This window comes from Corvus hawaiiensis, chromosome 5, assembly GCF_020740725.1.
Source record: "Corvus hawaiiensis isolate bCorHaw1 chromosome 5, bCorHaw1.pri.cur, whole genome shotgun sequence".
Lineage (NCBI taxonomy): Eukaryota > Metazoa > Chordata > Aves > Passeriformes > Corvidae > Corvus > Corvus hawaiiensis.
The window spans coordinates 27,442,436-27,456,270 of record NC_063217.1 but is presented as its reverse complement, the minus strand read 5'-3'; the positions used below and the strand labels follow the sequence as shown (position 1 = coordinate 27,456,270).

The following is a 13,835-nucleotide window of genomic DNA, read 5'->3' as shown; positions in this document are numbered from 1 at the left end:
CACAGTACAGCCCTGCCTTACACCACCAGTTACCACAGTCAACTGATAGGCTGCAATCTGGCTGTAGGTCTAAGGCCAGAGCAATTCCATGTCACAGTCAACACAGGTGCTACCTCTAAGTGCACACATACTTTGTGCACTTTGAATTATTAACTAAAGAGAACTGCAAATACTCATTTTGCTGCCTCAAAAAATGCTACAAAAGGCACAAAGGCCAAAATAGACATGATCTACACTTATATTATTCTAAAGCCAGTAAGTTGGTAACACGGAAGAACCACAGAAAAAAGGTTAAAAGTCCTCAAGGAACGTCATTTATCATGGAGTAAAGAATCATCTGAGAAGCTGGCCCCTTTCCCCAGAGACTACCAGCAAAAGCAAAGTGCTCTTCTCCTTTGACAAGAAGTGTAAGGAACTTTAACTACACTAAGGAAAAAAATTTAGTATCTGAAACACCTAAAGCACAGAAAACATAGACAGAAATTGAAGGGTTACTCCACCCCAGTTAGAACTTCTGAAACAGGGACAATATCATTTGTGCCTGCTAGAGGAAAGAGACTCAGCAGTCCAAGTAGTTATCCACTGCTGCACATGCATTCTGTGATCCATTTCCACCGCTCTTCAGTAGCTTGGGCTCATAAAGGCTGAAAAGAGCAACAAATAAATGGTTTAATCTAGAGGAGGTAGCCAAGAACAGCTCTGTAAGTGTTCCAAGCATGCAGAGCTTCCTCTCACAATGTCAAATCCAGCTGGGGAAGGACAATGAAGCAGCTAACTGGTTCAAGGAGAATTTTGAAACAATTTGAATAATGAAATTAATTTGGAGTTTATTTCATCACTGTTTTGTCCTTCTAGAACGACATGTAAAAGACACCTAGATTTATAAACTTAGAGTACACTGATCCCACTATCCTCCACCTAGCTCAGCTATCAGCTGTGAGAACTGTAGCTAGAAGTTAATGGCACACGGATCATTCTGACAGGAATTCAAAGAAATATTTCATGTTTACTGTGATAGTTCCTTTAAAGCAGCTAACCTTTAGAAAAGTAATACTAGTCAGAGCAAAATGATAAATTGCTAATTGGAAGATAAATACAAATGAGGCTCTTAAGAAATTTCTTAAGAAAAACTGACTCTGTACTGAAACACACTGATCTGCAACAAACTGGAACACTGCACAGAAATGTCAGCCATACATGTTCCAAACATATATTCATACACCCACAATTTCAGATTTGGGGTTTTTTTCCCATTTTGAAAATACTCTTTTCCTATTTGAATTACCTATTTTGCATAAGCTTTACTGAAGTTGCAAAGGAAAAGGCTGACAGCATCGCTCAGTAAGTAAGGAGCTAATCCAGAAGGTATAAGTCTTGAGTTAGAGTAATTTTTTTTTTTTATACGTCTGATAACATTTTCATACTTGCAGAATGAACTGTGATTATGAAAGACCTATCCAATAATTTTTAGGCTATTCTGAATTCAGAGCAATCAAGACAAAGAAAGGAGGCATTCTGCCACTTTGGCAAAAGTCTTAATTATTCAGTATCCCCATTTTGTCACAAACAAACGTGACAAACACCAAGCAGAATACCAAGTTGGAAACTGTAGCAGGAGCTAGTCAACATCTTTATTTTATTCTCCTTATTCAAGAAGTCTGTAAGAGTATTGCTGAGATCGAGGACATGGCAAAGCTAATGAGGTTCACAAAGGAAGATACTTATCACAAGACTCAATGCTTTTTCTTACAAAGGAATGATAACCAATTGCCTTGCCCTACTTATTCATATAACTCATCAATACATTAAGCTGTCAGTGTGCAAACAGTGGATTTAAGAAGGAATCCTCAAGAAACCGACTTGACACAGCTTTAAGTCATCCAGGTACTTCAGAAAATAAGGTTTCCTGCATCTACAAACGGCAGAGCTAAATACTGCAGCCTGAAACAAGACATCAGTGCCAGAATTATGTGTAATAGGAATGGTGAGCAAGAACAGAAAAAACCAGCCCTTTTTATACACTCTGCATCTGCACATAGCAGGTTTCCAGACAACTGATATGAGATTGAAAGTCACTTGTTGTGTTTAAGGCTAAGGTCACAGTTTGGAACTGCAGGAAGTAACAACAGTAATTACTCAATCCATGTGCCCAACATACGGCCAAGTAACTCCAAGGAAAATGCTCTCTCCTGAAACTTATGATTGTTCAAAAAGCTCAATACCTGACCACTGGAGTTCAATTTTTGAGAAACCAGAACTGATTACAGATATTCTAGTTTGTGCCAGTTCACAAGTTCAGAAGATAAAGTCAAAAGGGATATAATCTTGAGCTATCCCCCTCTATGCTACAAGCTAATTAGTCAGACATGCATTAACAGTGTGGGTGACATTATCACATTTATAATGAAAACAGACTATGCATGGCCAGAACTATAAAACCATGCCACAAAAACAGCTGATGAGTCTCAGATATCTTGGATGCCTCAGCCTAAAGGAACTAATATTAGATTACATATTCTGCAAGACAAGATCACTTGAAAAAAAGTACGGTAAAAATGAGTAACATCAATACCAACTCAGAATTAGGGATCTCATGCATAAAGACGAACCCTTTTCTCTCCCTGCTTACTCCAAACATTCAATGAGTTTCTTACCCCAGTCTAGCCAAGCCAACTATTTCTACTAGCAAGAGACTCCTAATATCTGAAGTGCTTAGTGAAGCAAGATGAGTGGGGAGATGCAAGCAAGTAAAGCAGAGACAAGCCTCTGAGATTACTCAGCCTAGGACAACTTGGTTCAATCTGGCGGCACAAAGTAAAGGCATTTTCAAGGACTACATCCACTGAACTATCATTAATATGGATTTGATTCTCTCAAGAACCATATATGCAGAGGAAAAAACCACAAACTGCCAGACACATGTGGCATCTATTTTGTATCTTGCAATATTCCTCATCTCCTTGGAATTTCTCAGGACATACTGCAAGATGATGTGCCTTGTCTTTGTTCTAATGACAGCATCTCTTGCTATGCAGAAAAATACAAACTGCCAGAGTGCACAGGGTAGATATCTGAATACTTTGTGAGTATCAAACATCTACTGAACAGATCTGAGTTTCAAACAGCAGGTCCTCAAGGGCTCACAGCTTCCTCAAGATGACCAGCACCAGTACCTTCAAACAGATGGACAACCATTATGCCAACCAAGTTCTGCTTGGTAATTCGCTTCTGTATTGATGGTCTGTAAGAGGAAACTGCAGTGTCAGTCATACACCAGATGTGAAAGAACACATTGCCAAAAAAAAAAAAAAAAAAAGGGTGGGGGGACAAGGTGCAGGGGTCAGGGGAAAAGTAAAAAATTCAAAAAGATGCCTTCCATAAAGGAAGGGCAAATGAATAGACCTGGTACTTTTGGTACCAGAATTTGTACCACTGTCAAAGAATGCTGACACTGAAACAGGATTGCTAAAGGGCATTTTCTCCATCATCAGTTAGAAAGGTGCATGCACAATTTTTCCCCAGTGTCTGCTATACCTGTCACTACCAGAAATACCAAATTCAGAACCTTTGTTTTTAGAATTACCCTTCCATTTCTGAACCACGTCATGATACCCATCAGGAACAGCAAGAAAAAAAAAAGTATTATCTATAGGCATAAGTATGTATTTGCCTCTCAGATGAAACACACATGTAGGTACAATAACTCAGAAAAATCTTCACTTGAAAAACAGTATTTTTTGTTAGTTTAGCGTGACACTGTGTCAAGACAGTGACAGCTATATACAAGCTATTTGTAACAAATAGCTCTGTAAGGAGCATTTAGGTTTTTCTCTTTTATTATCTCTAATAGCCATTTTGTCAACTAGCACAAGGAAAGAATGTAGGACAGGGCAGGGCAAAAGCAACATGAGATAACCTCCTTGAATTTTGTAAAAGTGGTATCAGTTACTTAACCACATCAAAATGAAATAATTTTCTCAGAGATGCTTGCACGTCCATCGTGACGTAAGAGCTGACTCATAACATCCATGTTTAAACTTGTATTTGAAATATAGGGAATTGTAATATACCAGCAATAAAGGTAAGACAATGTAGTTTATAACTGAAAGTGTTATAGGCCAACACAAACAAAAAAAAATATTCAAACTGAGTGTCTAAGGTATTTCATCCTTCTTTGAATGTATGGTCATCCACATATTTTCCAGATTTTTTTCCCTTCCTAACTGATTTGGTGGGAAAGCAAAAGCATGAAAATTCCATACAGCTTTTATGGGGTGACTAGGCAAGTCATTGTAAGAGCTGATGGTTGCTCACAGCAAAAAGAACAAGGTAAGGGCAATTCCCTTCAACCCATTGCAGTCTTCAAAGCTGGGTTATCCACTGCTCTGAGCATGTTTCACCTGTACTGGAGTTGGTTAAATCTCCACCCACAGCCCCTCCCACTGCAGCAACTCTGGGCTGTGTAGTTCCAGAATACTCAAACCATGATCAGTGAAAACATGGAGTCTAGGTCACACAAAATACTCTCTCCATGGTAGAATCCGGTAATAATTCATTGAGGAGGAAAAAAAGAAAAGAAAAAAGGAAGGGGAAAAAAGCTACATTTAATATGGTAAGTCAAAAGTTAACCTCTCATGAAGACCAACAGCCTGGTTATTTCAGATGGCCAGTGCTAACTGAATGAAGACATCAAGAAACTCACCAACAGAAGCTTTGTTTCTAAGCAACCAGAATTTAATCAAAATCTTTACTGGATTTTGTTTGAGTTTTTGGATTTTTGTTCAAGTAGCTGAACTGAGTAACTAATTGCTTCCAGATTATTTATATTTCAAAACATGCAAACTTATGATTGAAGAAGATGCCCCATACTACTGCCATTAATACTAATTAATTTAAAATTTTGGCTGAGAATTTTCATCAATGCAGCACAATGAAAGTATTTTAATAAAGCCTTATCTATTCACTCACAAATATGATTCTAGCAATAATTTCATTAAAACTGTAGTAGAAACAGAAGGGTGGGAGAAGAGATGTTTTGCAACTTGCAAGAGGTGACAAAAACTGTTTAAAGCAACTCTCAGGACCAACTTACTTGACTGTTAAGTTTTATGAATGAATATGCCTTATCTCTCCCTGTTTCAAGAGTTACAATCAAATCTAATCTGTTAAATGTTTGGAACTTTATCAGGCTTATTTAATGGGCAGTATGTGTAACAACACACATGCTGATAGTCACATGTCCAGTTTAAGAGAAGTGCACTGAAAAGCTACAGAAAAAGGAAAAACTACACTTGTGTGTACCTGAAAATCCCTACTTCAAGGAAAAAGATCTACACTTTTATAACAGCTGGGAACACAGGCGGTCTGCATGGGGCAGGACCAAAACAGCTAGTAAACAACAACAGAACAAAAACCAAACCAATTCTCAACACCGAAGGTTTTGAAAACTTTGGAAGTTAGTACACCCCATGTTAATGACACCATGTTTTCAAAAATTACATTTTTCCACTACAGAGCATGGAATTTAAAATTCAATAAAGAAAATCTGTTTTTCATGTTAGTAGGCCCTTTTGTGGTTCCTACACACATAAAGGTAAACTGACAGAAAACATCTAATTGTTTGAAAACATAAATTTCAGGGAAGTAGACAAATATTCCTAGTTTTCATCCTCCTAAGGTGGCAATATGCATGACTGCGAGACTTTTGCCCTCAGAGTGATTCCAGAATAAGGAGCAGAATTATTTTTTAAATGAGACTGTAAAAAAATTAAGACATTAATATATACTGCTCATTTTTCCCTAAGGAAAAATAATATTTGGCTAGATATTGTGTAACAGATAAATAGCATTAGAAAATTACATAGTGAGGAGTATCTTTTTACCTAGCAAGTATCTTTACATGAATCTTGCTTTACCTTTCTGAAGATGCTTAACACAGTGATGGAAGAGCCACGTACAGAAAACGTAATTTTAACTCCAATTTGAGAATACTCTATACTGTGACAGTTTTAAGTACAATAAAGTCAAGACTGTGATATTGAGATAAAAATACAAACTAAGTCTTCAAGTCATTATGTTCAGGTTAGCACATGCTAAACTGTTTACTTCCAACAGCTATTCTTTAAGGCAAGATAAATCTTACTGTGATCTATAAAACACTTGATTTCTTTTTATTATACATCACCTGGTATAAAAATTCCCTCCCACTGAAACATTGCAGTCATGCATGGTTCAAGGTGATGCTATGAACATTATTTAAGAGAATTCAAGCTCTTATTATGTCAGGGTGGAATACAAATTAAGATGTTTGGAATCTTCCATAATCAGTCTATGCACTAGACTGGCATTTCCAAATAATTTCACAACAACTAGATTTGCTCCTATAAATGTTTTTCCTCAATTGCCTGTGCATTCCACTAATGCTTCTGAGATGAGGCTGTATTCCTAACAGCCTGGAAGTAAGGGTATAAGATGTCTTTAAGTTTATGACTTTAAGAATCTTTAGAAACTACCTTCTCTTTCAGCATAGAGACCTGCTGAAAGAAACTTTGTGAAAGAACGCATATCTAAAAATATTACTATCAGATTTGAAGACATTATAGGAGTGAATCAAAAATAGTGAAGACTGAAAATATCACCCAACAAAACAATCCATGTACAGATTTAAAAAAACGATACTCTTTTTTTAATGGACACACCAGGAGAAATCAACATTCAGTCTCAGCTGTGGTAACACCCCTGATGATGACATCCTTTGAAAATCTTTGGACTACCGCCCAATATTTTCACACTGAGAACAAACAGGAGACTTGCAATTACTGAATTTGTTAATGTTGACCCTATAAGTATGCCACTGTAACTGAGAAACATACAAAAATTTATGTCATTCCATTAAGTATTTGAGGTGACAAATCACTTCTGTTAGGAAATACAGTCTTTTCTGGAGAGGACACAGTGTAGTTTTTCAGACACTGACACTTCATACAGAATCCACACAGACTAATGTCCCTTGAAGGCTTATCCTGAGTTACTAGAACGCAGCTTCTAGGAAGTCTGTCTCTAAAACAGAAGCTGAGAACTGGGCCTAGGAGCCCCTTATTCTATGAACTGGCATTCCACCATCCATACTATTTTTACTGTATATAGCATTCTCTGCACAGAGTGTAAGCAGAACTGGCTTTGCAAATAACTAGGTATGCTACAGGACACTGCTGTAGAGCTTCCAGATTTCAGACCGATTCCTGCTCGACTAACTGAGATGTCTGATCCAAAACCCAAACTTGACAGGTATGAACTCCATCTGACAAAACAAGCATGGAAGTAGGAGACTGCTTTTTCATTAACCTGATCACAGAAGGTTACAGGAGTAAAAATCCTTCCTTGGAAGAAAACAGAGCTTCAAGACCAAGCTGAATGTCCAGCAAATAATTTCATATTGTCAGTCATGCTGAAATAAAAAACTGTTTTCTTGAAGACCAAAACAAAAGAAACACTCTGGGAAGCAGAGAAAGCTCAAAAACCTTTAGAAGAATGAAGTCAGATAAAAACTGGAACCACATCAGAGGATATTACCCCATGGTTCATGACTAGCAGATCTGGTTTCTCCTCCAATTCTAAAAGCAGGCTGAGGTCTTCCTTTATTTAATAAAAACTTAAATGGCAGTAGAATGAAGACTAAACGCATTAGTTACAAACTGAGAGGCAGATACAAAAAAAAATCCTTCAAATTACATTTTCAACAAGCTCTTAAAAACTATTAAATATGTAGTATTGATAGAGAAAAAAAATCATGTCTTTATAATTTTCTTATGTCATTACACAAATCAGTATCTCTTACAGACAAGCTTACTTTTTAGGGGGTTGCTTTTTTCTATCATCAGTGTCTTGGCTAAAGTAGATAGAGTTCAGTTTTGTGAACCTCTCTATATTCTAGAAACGTTCTGTCCTCATATTGCTTCCATATTGTATGGCTATCTTTGAATAAGCTGTAATGTCCTCTATCAACTATTTAGCTTTTATATTTCATCATTTCTGAAAAGCAACACAAAACATTAAGAACATGAACTGCTTTTTCGTTCTAGTTAGTGTTACAAAGCAATGAAAGAGAGTTGAAATCTTTCTTCTGCATCAACAGATCATTTAATAAATTCCAGTGCAGTTACAGTTGTGCAACCCCATTAAACACAATGGAGTTATGGGGGCATGACCAGACGCTTAATTTGGCTACCAGTATTTTTCTTACTCATGCTAGAGTATAAAAAGGAGAGTACCCAGCCTGATTTCAGGCTGACAGTTAGGAGAAAAATGCCTCTTTTAACCTTCCAGAAGGTACTTGCTATGGAAGTGTGTGTTTTCTGAGACACCAGTAATACATGAATGTAATAGAGCTCAAATTCCACTGACTGATGCAGTGGCAAGCAAACTTTCTAGTTGTATAAGCCACTTTTCAACATCAGAACAGTCCTGCATCTATCATGCAGGATTGTACAGTTCTATACTCCCACAAGTTCTGAATTTAGTCCACATAAATAGTGATTCCTGCACACAGGGAGCACATTCAATGGTTTCTGAATGACTCACTCAACATACTACACATACTGGAAATCCAACATTTGCAGAGGTCTCAGCTATCCAATACCTATGCCAAAGAATACACTGTTCATGCTATAACCTAGTTGGCTTCTGTTGTCCAGTGAGAAGCACCTCAATAACCACTGAACCACTGGCTATCACCTTACCTGGACAATTTCCCCTTACATGATCAGTATCAAATCACAACAGGGAGAGACCAGCAGGATTTCAAGTAAGATCTGAGTGGACTATAATTACATTCACTTTTCTTACAGGCTGGAGATTGGTAATGCCCAATCCAGATCTTATGCATGTATATGGGAAAATACTATTGCATCTCCTAAAAGTTGTTTTTGAACAAACAAGTATGTATTTTGACAGCTGGCAACTAGAGCAAGGAGAAGTTCCCTGCATGCTTCTTGTACAACTAGAGAAAGGTGAGATGCAAACTGAACCTACATATACTTATCAATATCCCACAGTTCAATCATCAGCTATGGTTCCACATTGAGAAACCAAGCAAATTTCAATATAATTTCCATTAGTATTTAAACACATGATATATCAGCTATTCAACTTCAGATATTCCATCAGTCTTAGCTCATGGTAAGATGACATACCCATCATGTCTACTTTTCTTAGCAGATAAATCATCTCCTGCTGCAGGTCTCCTCTTTTTCCTTGGAGGCATCACTTTACTAAAGCAGTCTGATGAACTGCAAGACCGGAGACTTCCTACAGAGGGAATTAAAAACACCAGCACAAAGAAATGAAACTGTTGCAGACCAGTTAAACTGTGTCCACTAATAGGCATATTACAATGGGAAGGGAAGGGAAGAAAGTTAGTGGATTTAAAAATTATAAAATAAATGGTCTCCTTTCAATAGCAAAATCCATCTCACTTTTACATGGTATTCTATGACCAGATTTCCATTAAGGTCAAAAGTTACAGTAAAATGTAAAGTAGCACTAGTATTACTTCAGTCTAACAGCAGTCAAGAACTGAAACTATCCTGAAGAAGTATTAAAGTCCTCAAAAAGTCATCCTTATTTTTAGTCATTTATTCAAATCAGAACTTCTAAGAGTTGATCATTGCTTTTTGCAACACAGATGTGAGTGAGCACCTACCTCTAGAAAACAGAACCCTTTCTTTTCAAGCCCCGAGCTTTTTGTGATACAGAGAGCAAGAGGTAGGAAAGGTTTTGTTTGTTCTCTGGCAAAAGGGTCTTTTTCAGGTTTTTTGGGAGGCTTTTTTTTTTGTATTGCACGGACAGGAAGAGACATTCAGCAACCACCAGGGAAAAAAAATAAGTGGCTGGCTGTATGATTTGGACTGAATAATTCTCAAAGAATAAGGGTCCCCAAGTAGGAAACAGCCAATTCAAGACACTGATGCCAATCAGGTGGCAGTCTTTCCATCCCCTTCTCTCAGCTACATACTCCTATGTCTCTGGTAACTCTTCAGTGTGCCAATCCAGCTCACCAAACCTGCAGATAATTAACCAAAGAAAAAGAGAGTAACAACTTTCTGTACATTAGCACAAGAAAGAGCACAGGACCAGCCCTTTTGACCACAGCAAGTCATTAAATTGCTTTTGCTGTCTCATGAAAACAGTAGGCTAACACTCTGGGCAAAATTTTGTCCTACTTTCATATGCTGAAGACCACATTGACACCTGAGAAAGGTGTGTGTAAGAGCAGCTCAAAGAGCTATCAAAGCTCTAAGTGTTACACAGAGAATTTTAAAAGAAAAGGAAGAGAGAAGTGAGGTATAAAAATTCAGACACAAAGTGATGCCAAGAAATATGCAAGAAAATATTAAGAACTCCAGCATTCCTAAGCTACCTTCTCTTTGCTACAACAGCATCCAAGTTTAGCTATGCTCAACTAAGATGCCCACAAAATCTTATATCTTACGTCACAGCACAGAAGCAAGCAATAAAATGTTGACTACTTTTTGACACCAAGGGAACAGACTGAAATCAGAGGCCCAATTCCCAACAAATACTGACAGCAATCTTTTGCTTACCTATTCTTCGAATCTTTGAAAGGCTCTCTCCTGTTATAGGAGAAACACATGTAAGGAACCTTACAGCCTCACAGGCTTTGCTGCATGCACGTCATTTCAAACATGCACGGAAACTCTTACGCATAAGAAAGTACAGGTTTTTCTAGTAATATGTAAGATGTTCAAACCAGTTTTTACATCAAGATGAATTTATCTGGTTTCAACTAATAAAGCTTTTGCACTAAGCATGCCTTCTTTGGTCTTATCTTTATATTAATTTCTTTCAAGATGAGAATTAATCTCTCTAGTTCAATAAAAACTCTCAAAAAAATTCTTCCTATATATTCTTCTTTTTTTAACCCTAGAGCTCCCTCGCCAGCATTCTCCCAGGAAAGTATGGCCATACACTACCTTTTTTGAAAGAGAATTAAGAGCATTGTAAATTCAAATTACCATTTAACTACTCATCAAAAAAACTTGCAAGTATTACACTCCATAAACTATTACCACATGAAAAAATCTTAATGGCTGTGTCAGAAGAACATACTTCTAGAAGCACTGTCAGAATGCATTATAAAAGGAAATTGACAACAATAATATTTATTTTTGTCTCACCAATAGCAGATATATTTGAAACAGGTAAGCCAGAGACCATAAAAAACTCACAGTGCACCCAATGCATTTTACTACAAATTAAACGAACTAAGGAACCTGACCTGCTGAATGTTATTTGTTCCATCTGAATATGCCTGCACATTAATGACACTGAAACACTGTGTTCTCCTAAGTTATTGAAACTGTGATACTTTATCATTTAGAACAAATTTCTAAAGACTCTGCCAGCAGGTATTTTTTGAAAGCCTACACAGACTAAAAACACTTAAGATGACAGCAGAACTTAAGAGATGGCTACAAAGAACCAACAGACTTAAGACACATGCTGAACTTAATAAATGAAAAACGTGATAGTGAACACCTTTGGAAAATATGTATGTACTTGAGTACAACCTGTAGCTATCTCATTCCTCTGAAAGCAAATGGATTGTTTTTAAGTGCCTTTCTTTAAAAAAAAATAGAAATCCATTTGCGATAGCCACAGGCTTTGGATGCTGGTAAAATGCAAGAAAAAACACACCTCCCCCTTATATCCCCCAAGTTTGTGCAGTTTACTGGTCAGTTGATTGTGAAAAGAAATATGCAAGGCCTATGTGAAAAGAGAAGCATAGCAAAAGATAAAAATAAAATAAATAAAAGCAAAACAAAACAGTTATAGAACAGAGAAATCATTTTGTCAGACCTGCAACCCCATACAAACCAAAGAATTTAACTCAAGAATTCCTGTTTGGACTCTTTGCCTCCTTAAATGACAGGATATTTCTAAGAAGACTGGTGAACTTGTTTTAAAGGTTTAAACTGATAACAGAATTCACTACAACCCAATTTCTCCAATGACTCCTATGAAAAACTTGTACCCTTTTTGGTTTGAATGTATCTAGTTGCAGCTCTCAAACTGATAGAAAAGGGAAGAAAAGAGACAGCTCAGAAATTGGTAGGTGGCTATTAAATGCACACACACACTGCCCTCACACACTGACAGCACACAGACACTAGGTGGACAAACATATTGTACATGCTTTCAGAGACTTAACATCTTAATAACTGAGGTTTGGACCAAGTCTTCACTAGGCTTTAGCTGTTGAATAATCTCTAAACTACTAAAAAACACAGTGTAAGAATTTTCATTTCAAAGTATTTCTTTTGTTACTAAAATTGGTATATTAAATTTGAGGAGCAGTTATAATTTTTCTGTAACGGCAGCAGAAAGTTCCTATCTTTCATTTTTATATAAAGCTAAAAAGTATAAGTTTGGTTTTTTTTTGTTTGAACTCCTGCAATTTCTTAATTTACAGTATAACTCACTAAGTAGCAGCAGTACTAACCTTTCCTACACAGAGCTTGCTAATTCTAAATGTAATTTCTAGGTCTAGCACTGCACAACTAATTTCACTTCCATAAGATCTGACCATCTGCAAACAAACATGCAGCTACCTCTGACTACATGCAAAGTTTGACAGAATTTTACTTACCAAGTGCAGCTTTGCTGATGTGATTATCTTCAAAGTTTCTCACTCCTGGGTCTCAACTCAAGACTGGCAGAACCCTCCTAGGTCTCACTGGTTTTTGGACACTTGAAGCTAGCATTTTCAAGGTAGAGCCTCCAAATGGCTGCTGAATAGGCCACCACCAGCCAAAAGCCTGCCGAGTTTAAATGCTGTTTGCCAAACATCCTATTCAGTACTTCCACATTTGCAGGAGACAAAGCTTCCAAAGGGAAGTATCAACTCAAGAGCTAAAATTCACCCTAGGAAATTTAAAACAATATACAAAATAGAACCCACAAGGGAGGGACAGTCCTAGAATAGCAACAAAACCAGAATTTAAAAAAAAAAAGGGAAAAAAAAGTCAATGAAGAAGAACTCTACAAGCTGTGCCCCTACAGAAATGATTTACAGGCATGGAATTTTCACCTTCTCTCTAGATAAAGTGTGTGAGTAATCCTGCTCTTCTGATGCTTCAGTAGAAGGATGCTTCAAAGGAAAAATAATTAAGAACTGTGAATGCTGAAGCAATTGGGAAGATAGAGCTGCTCACTTAATAATGCAACAAGACCACCACAAGCAGAGTTAACAATCATCAATTTTCAGATGAGAAAACTAAGATACTCATCAAAACATTAAACAACTTGCAATCCTGTTGTAAAAGGAAAAATCATCTTCTCTGTCTTGAATTCCACACTACAGAATTGCTTTGGACTCAAGAGGGGTTTCTTTTTTAATATAAAAGAAAAAGCCAGCAGAGGCAAAAGCAGTTTCTCCCTCTCCAAAGCTTCAAGAACAGCAATGAAGCCTTGTTTTTGTTGAAGATATTACCTCACTGTTTTAAACAAGCCAGGTGACAACAGGAAGCATATTTTTAAAGACTTTTTAGTCTTGATAAGTAAGTCACAATTTAATTACCAAATCATGACTTTAAGCTATTAACAAGCTGCAAGATTTGTAGTTATGACATAAAAACAACTATTATTCTAAATGCGAGTTTTCCAAGTTAATGCATATACATACTAAAAGAAAAAGAATTGTTTAATCTGAATGCTTGCTGTTCTTACACCTGTGAACAGGTGAAAAGACAAAGGCCCATGACACATTTGAAGTCTACCTTATTTTTCAGATAGATATGCATACTGAATGATAGCAC

At 36.9% G+C, this 13,835-nt stretch overlaps 1 protein-coding gene across 5 annotated transcripts in view; it reads right to left on the bottom strand.

Annotated features, from left to right (window-relative positions):
• DCUN1D4 (defective in cullin neddylation 1 domain containing 4) overlaps positions 1-13,835 on the bottom strand; it is a 42,039-nt gene that overhangs the window by 14,863 nt on the left and 13,341 nt on the right. The window contains exons 4-5 of one of the 5 annotated variants that reach the window (XM_048303828.1): positions 10,602-10,631; positions 9,192-9,306 (exon numbers count right to left, since the gene is read on the bottom strand). The exons of 3 other annotated variants lie outside the window; for them this stretch is intronic. In XM_048303828.1, coding sequence (XP_048159785.1) covers positions 9,192-9,306; positions 10,602-10,631 — 145 coding nt within the window. The remainder of the gene's footprint in view (positions 1-9,191; positions 9,307-10,601; positions 10,632-13,835) is intronic. One more of the 5 variants, XM_048303829.1, reaches the window with a different exon arrangement.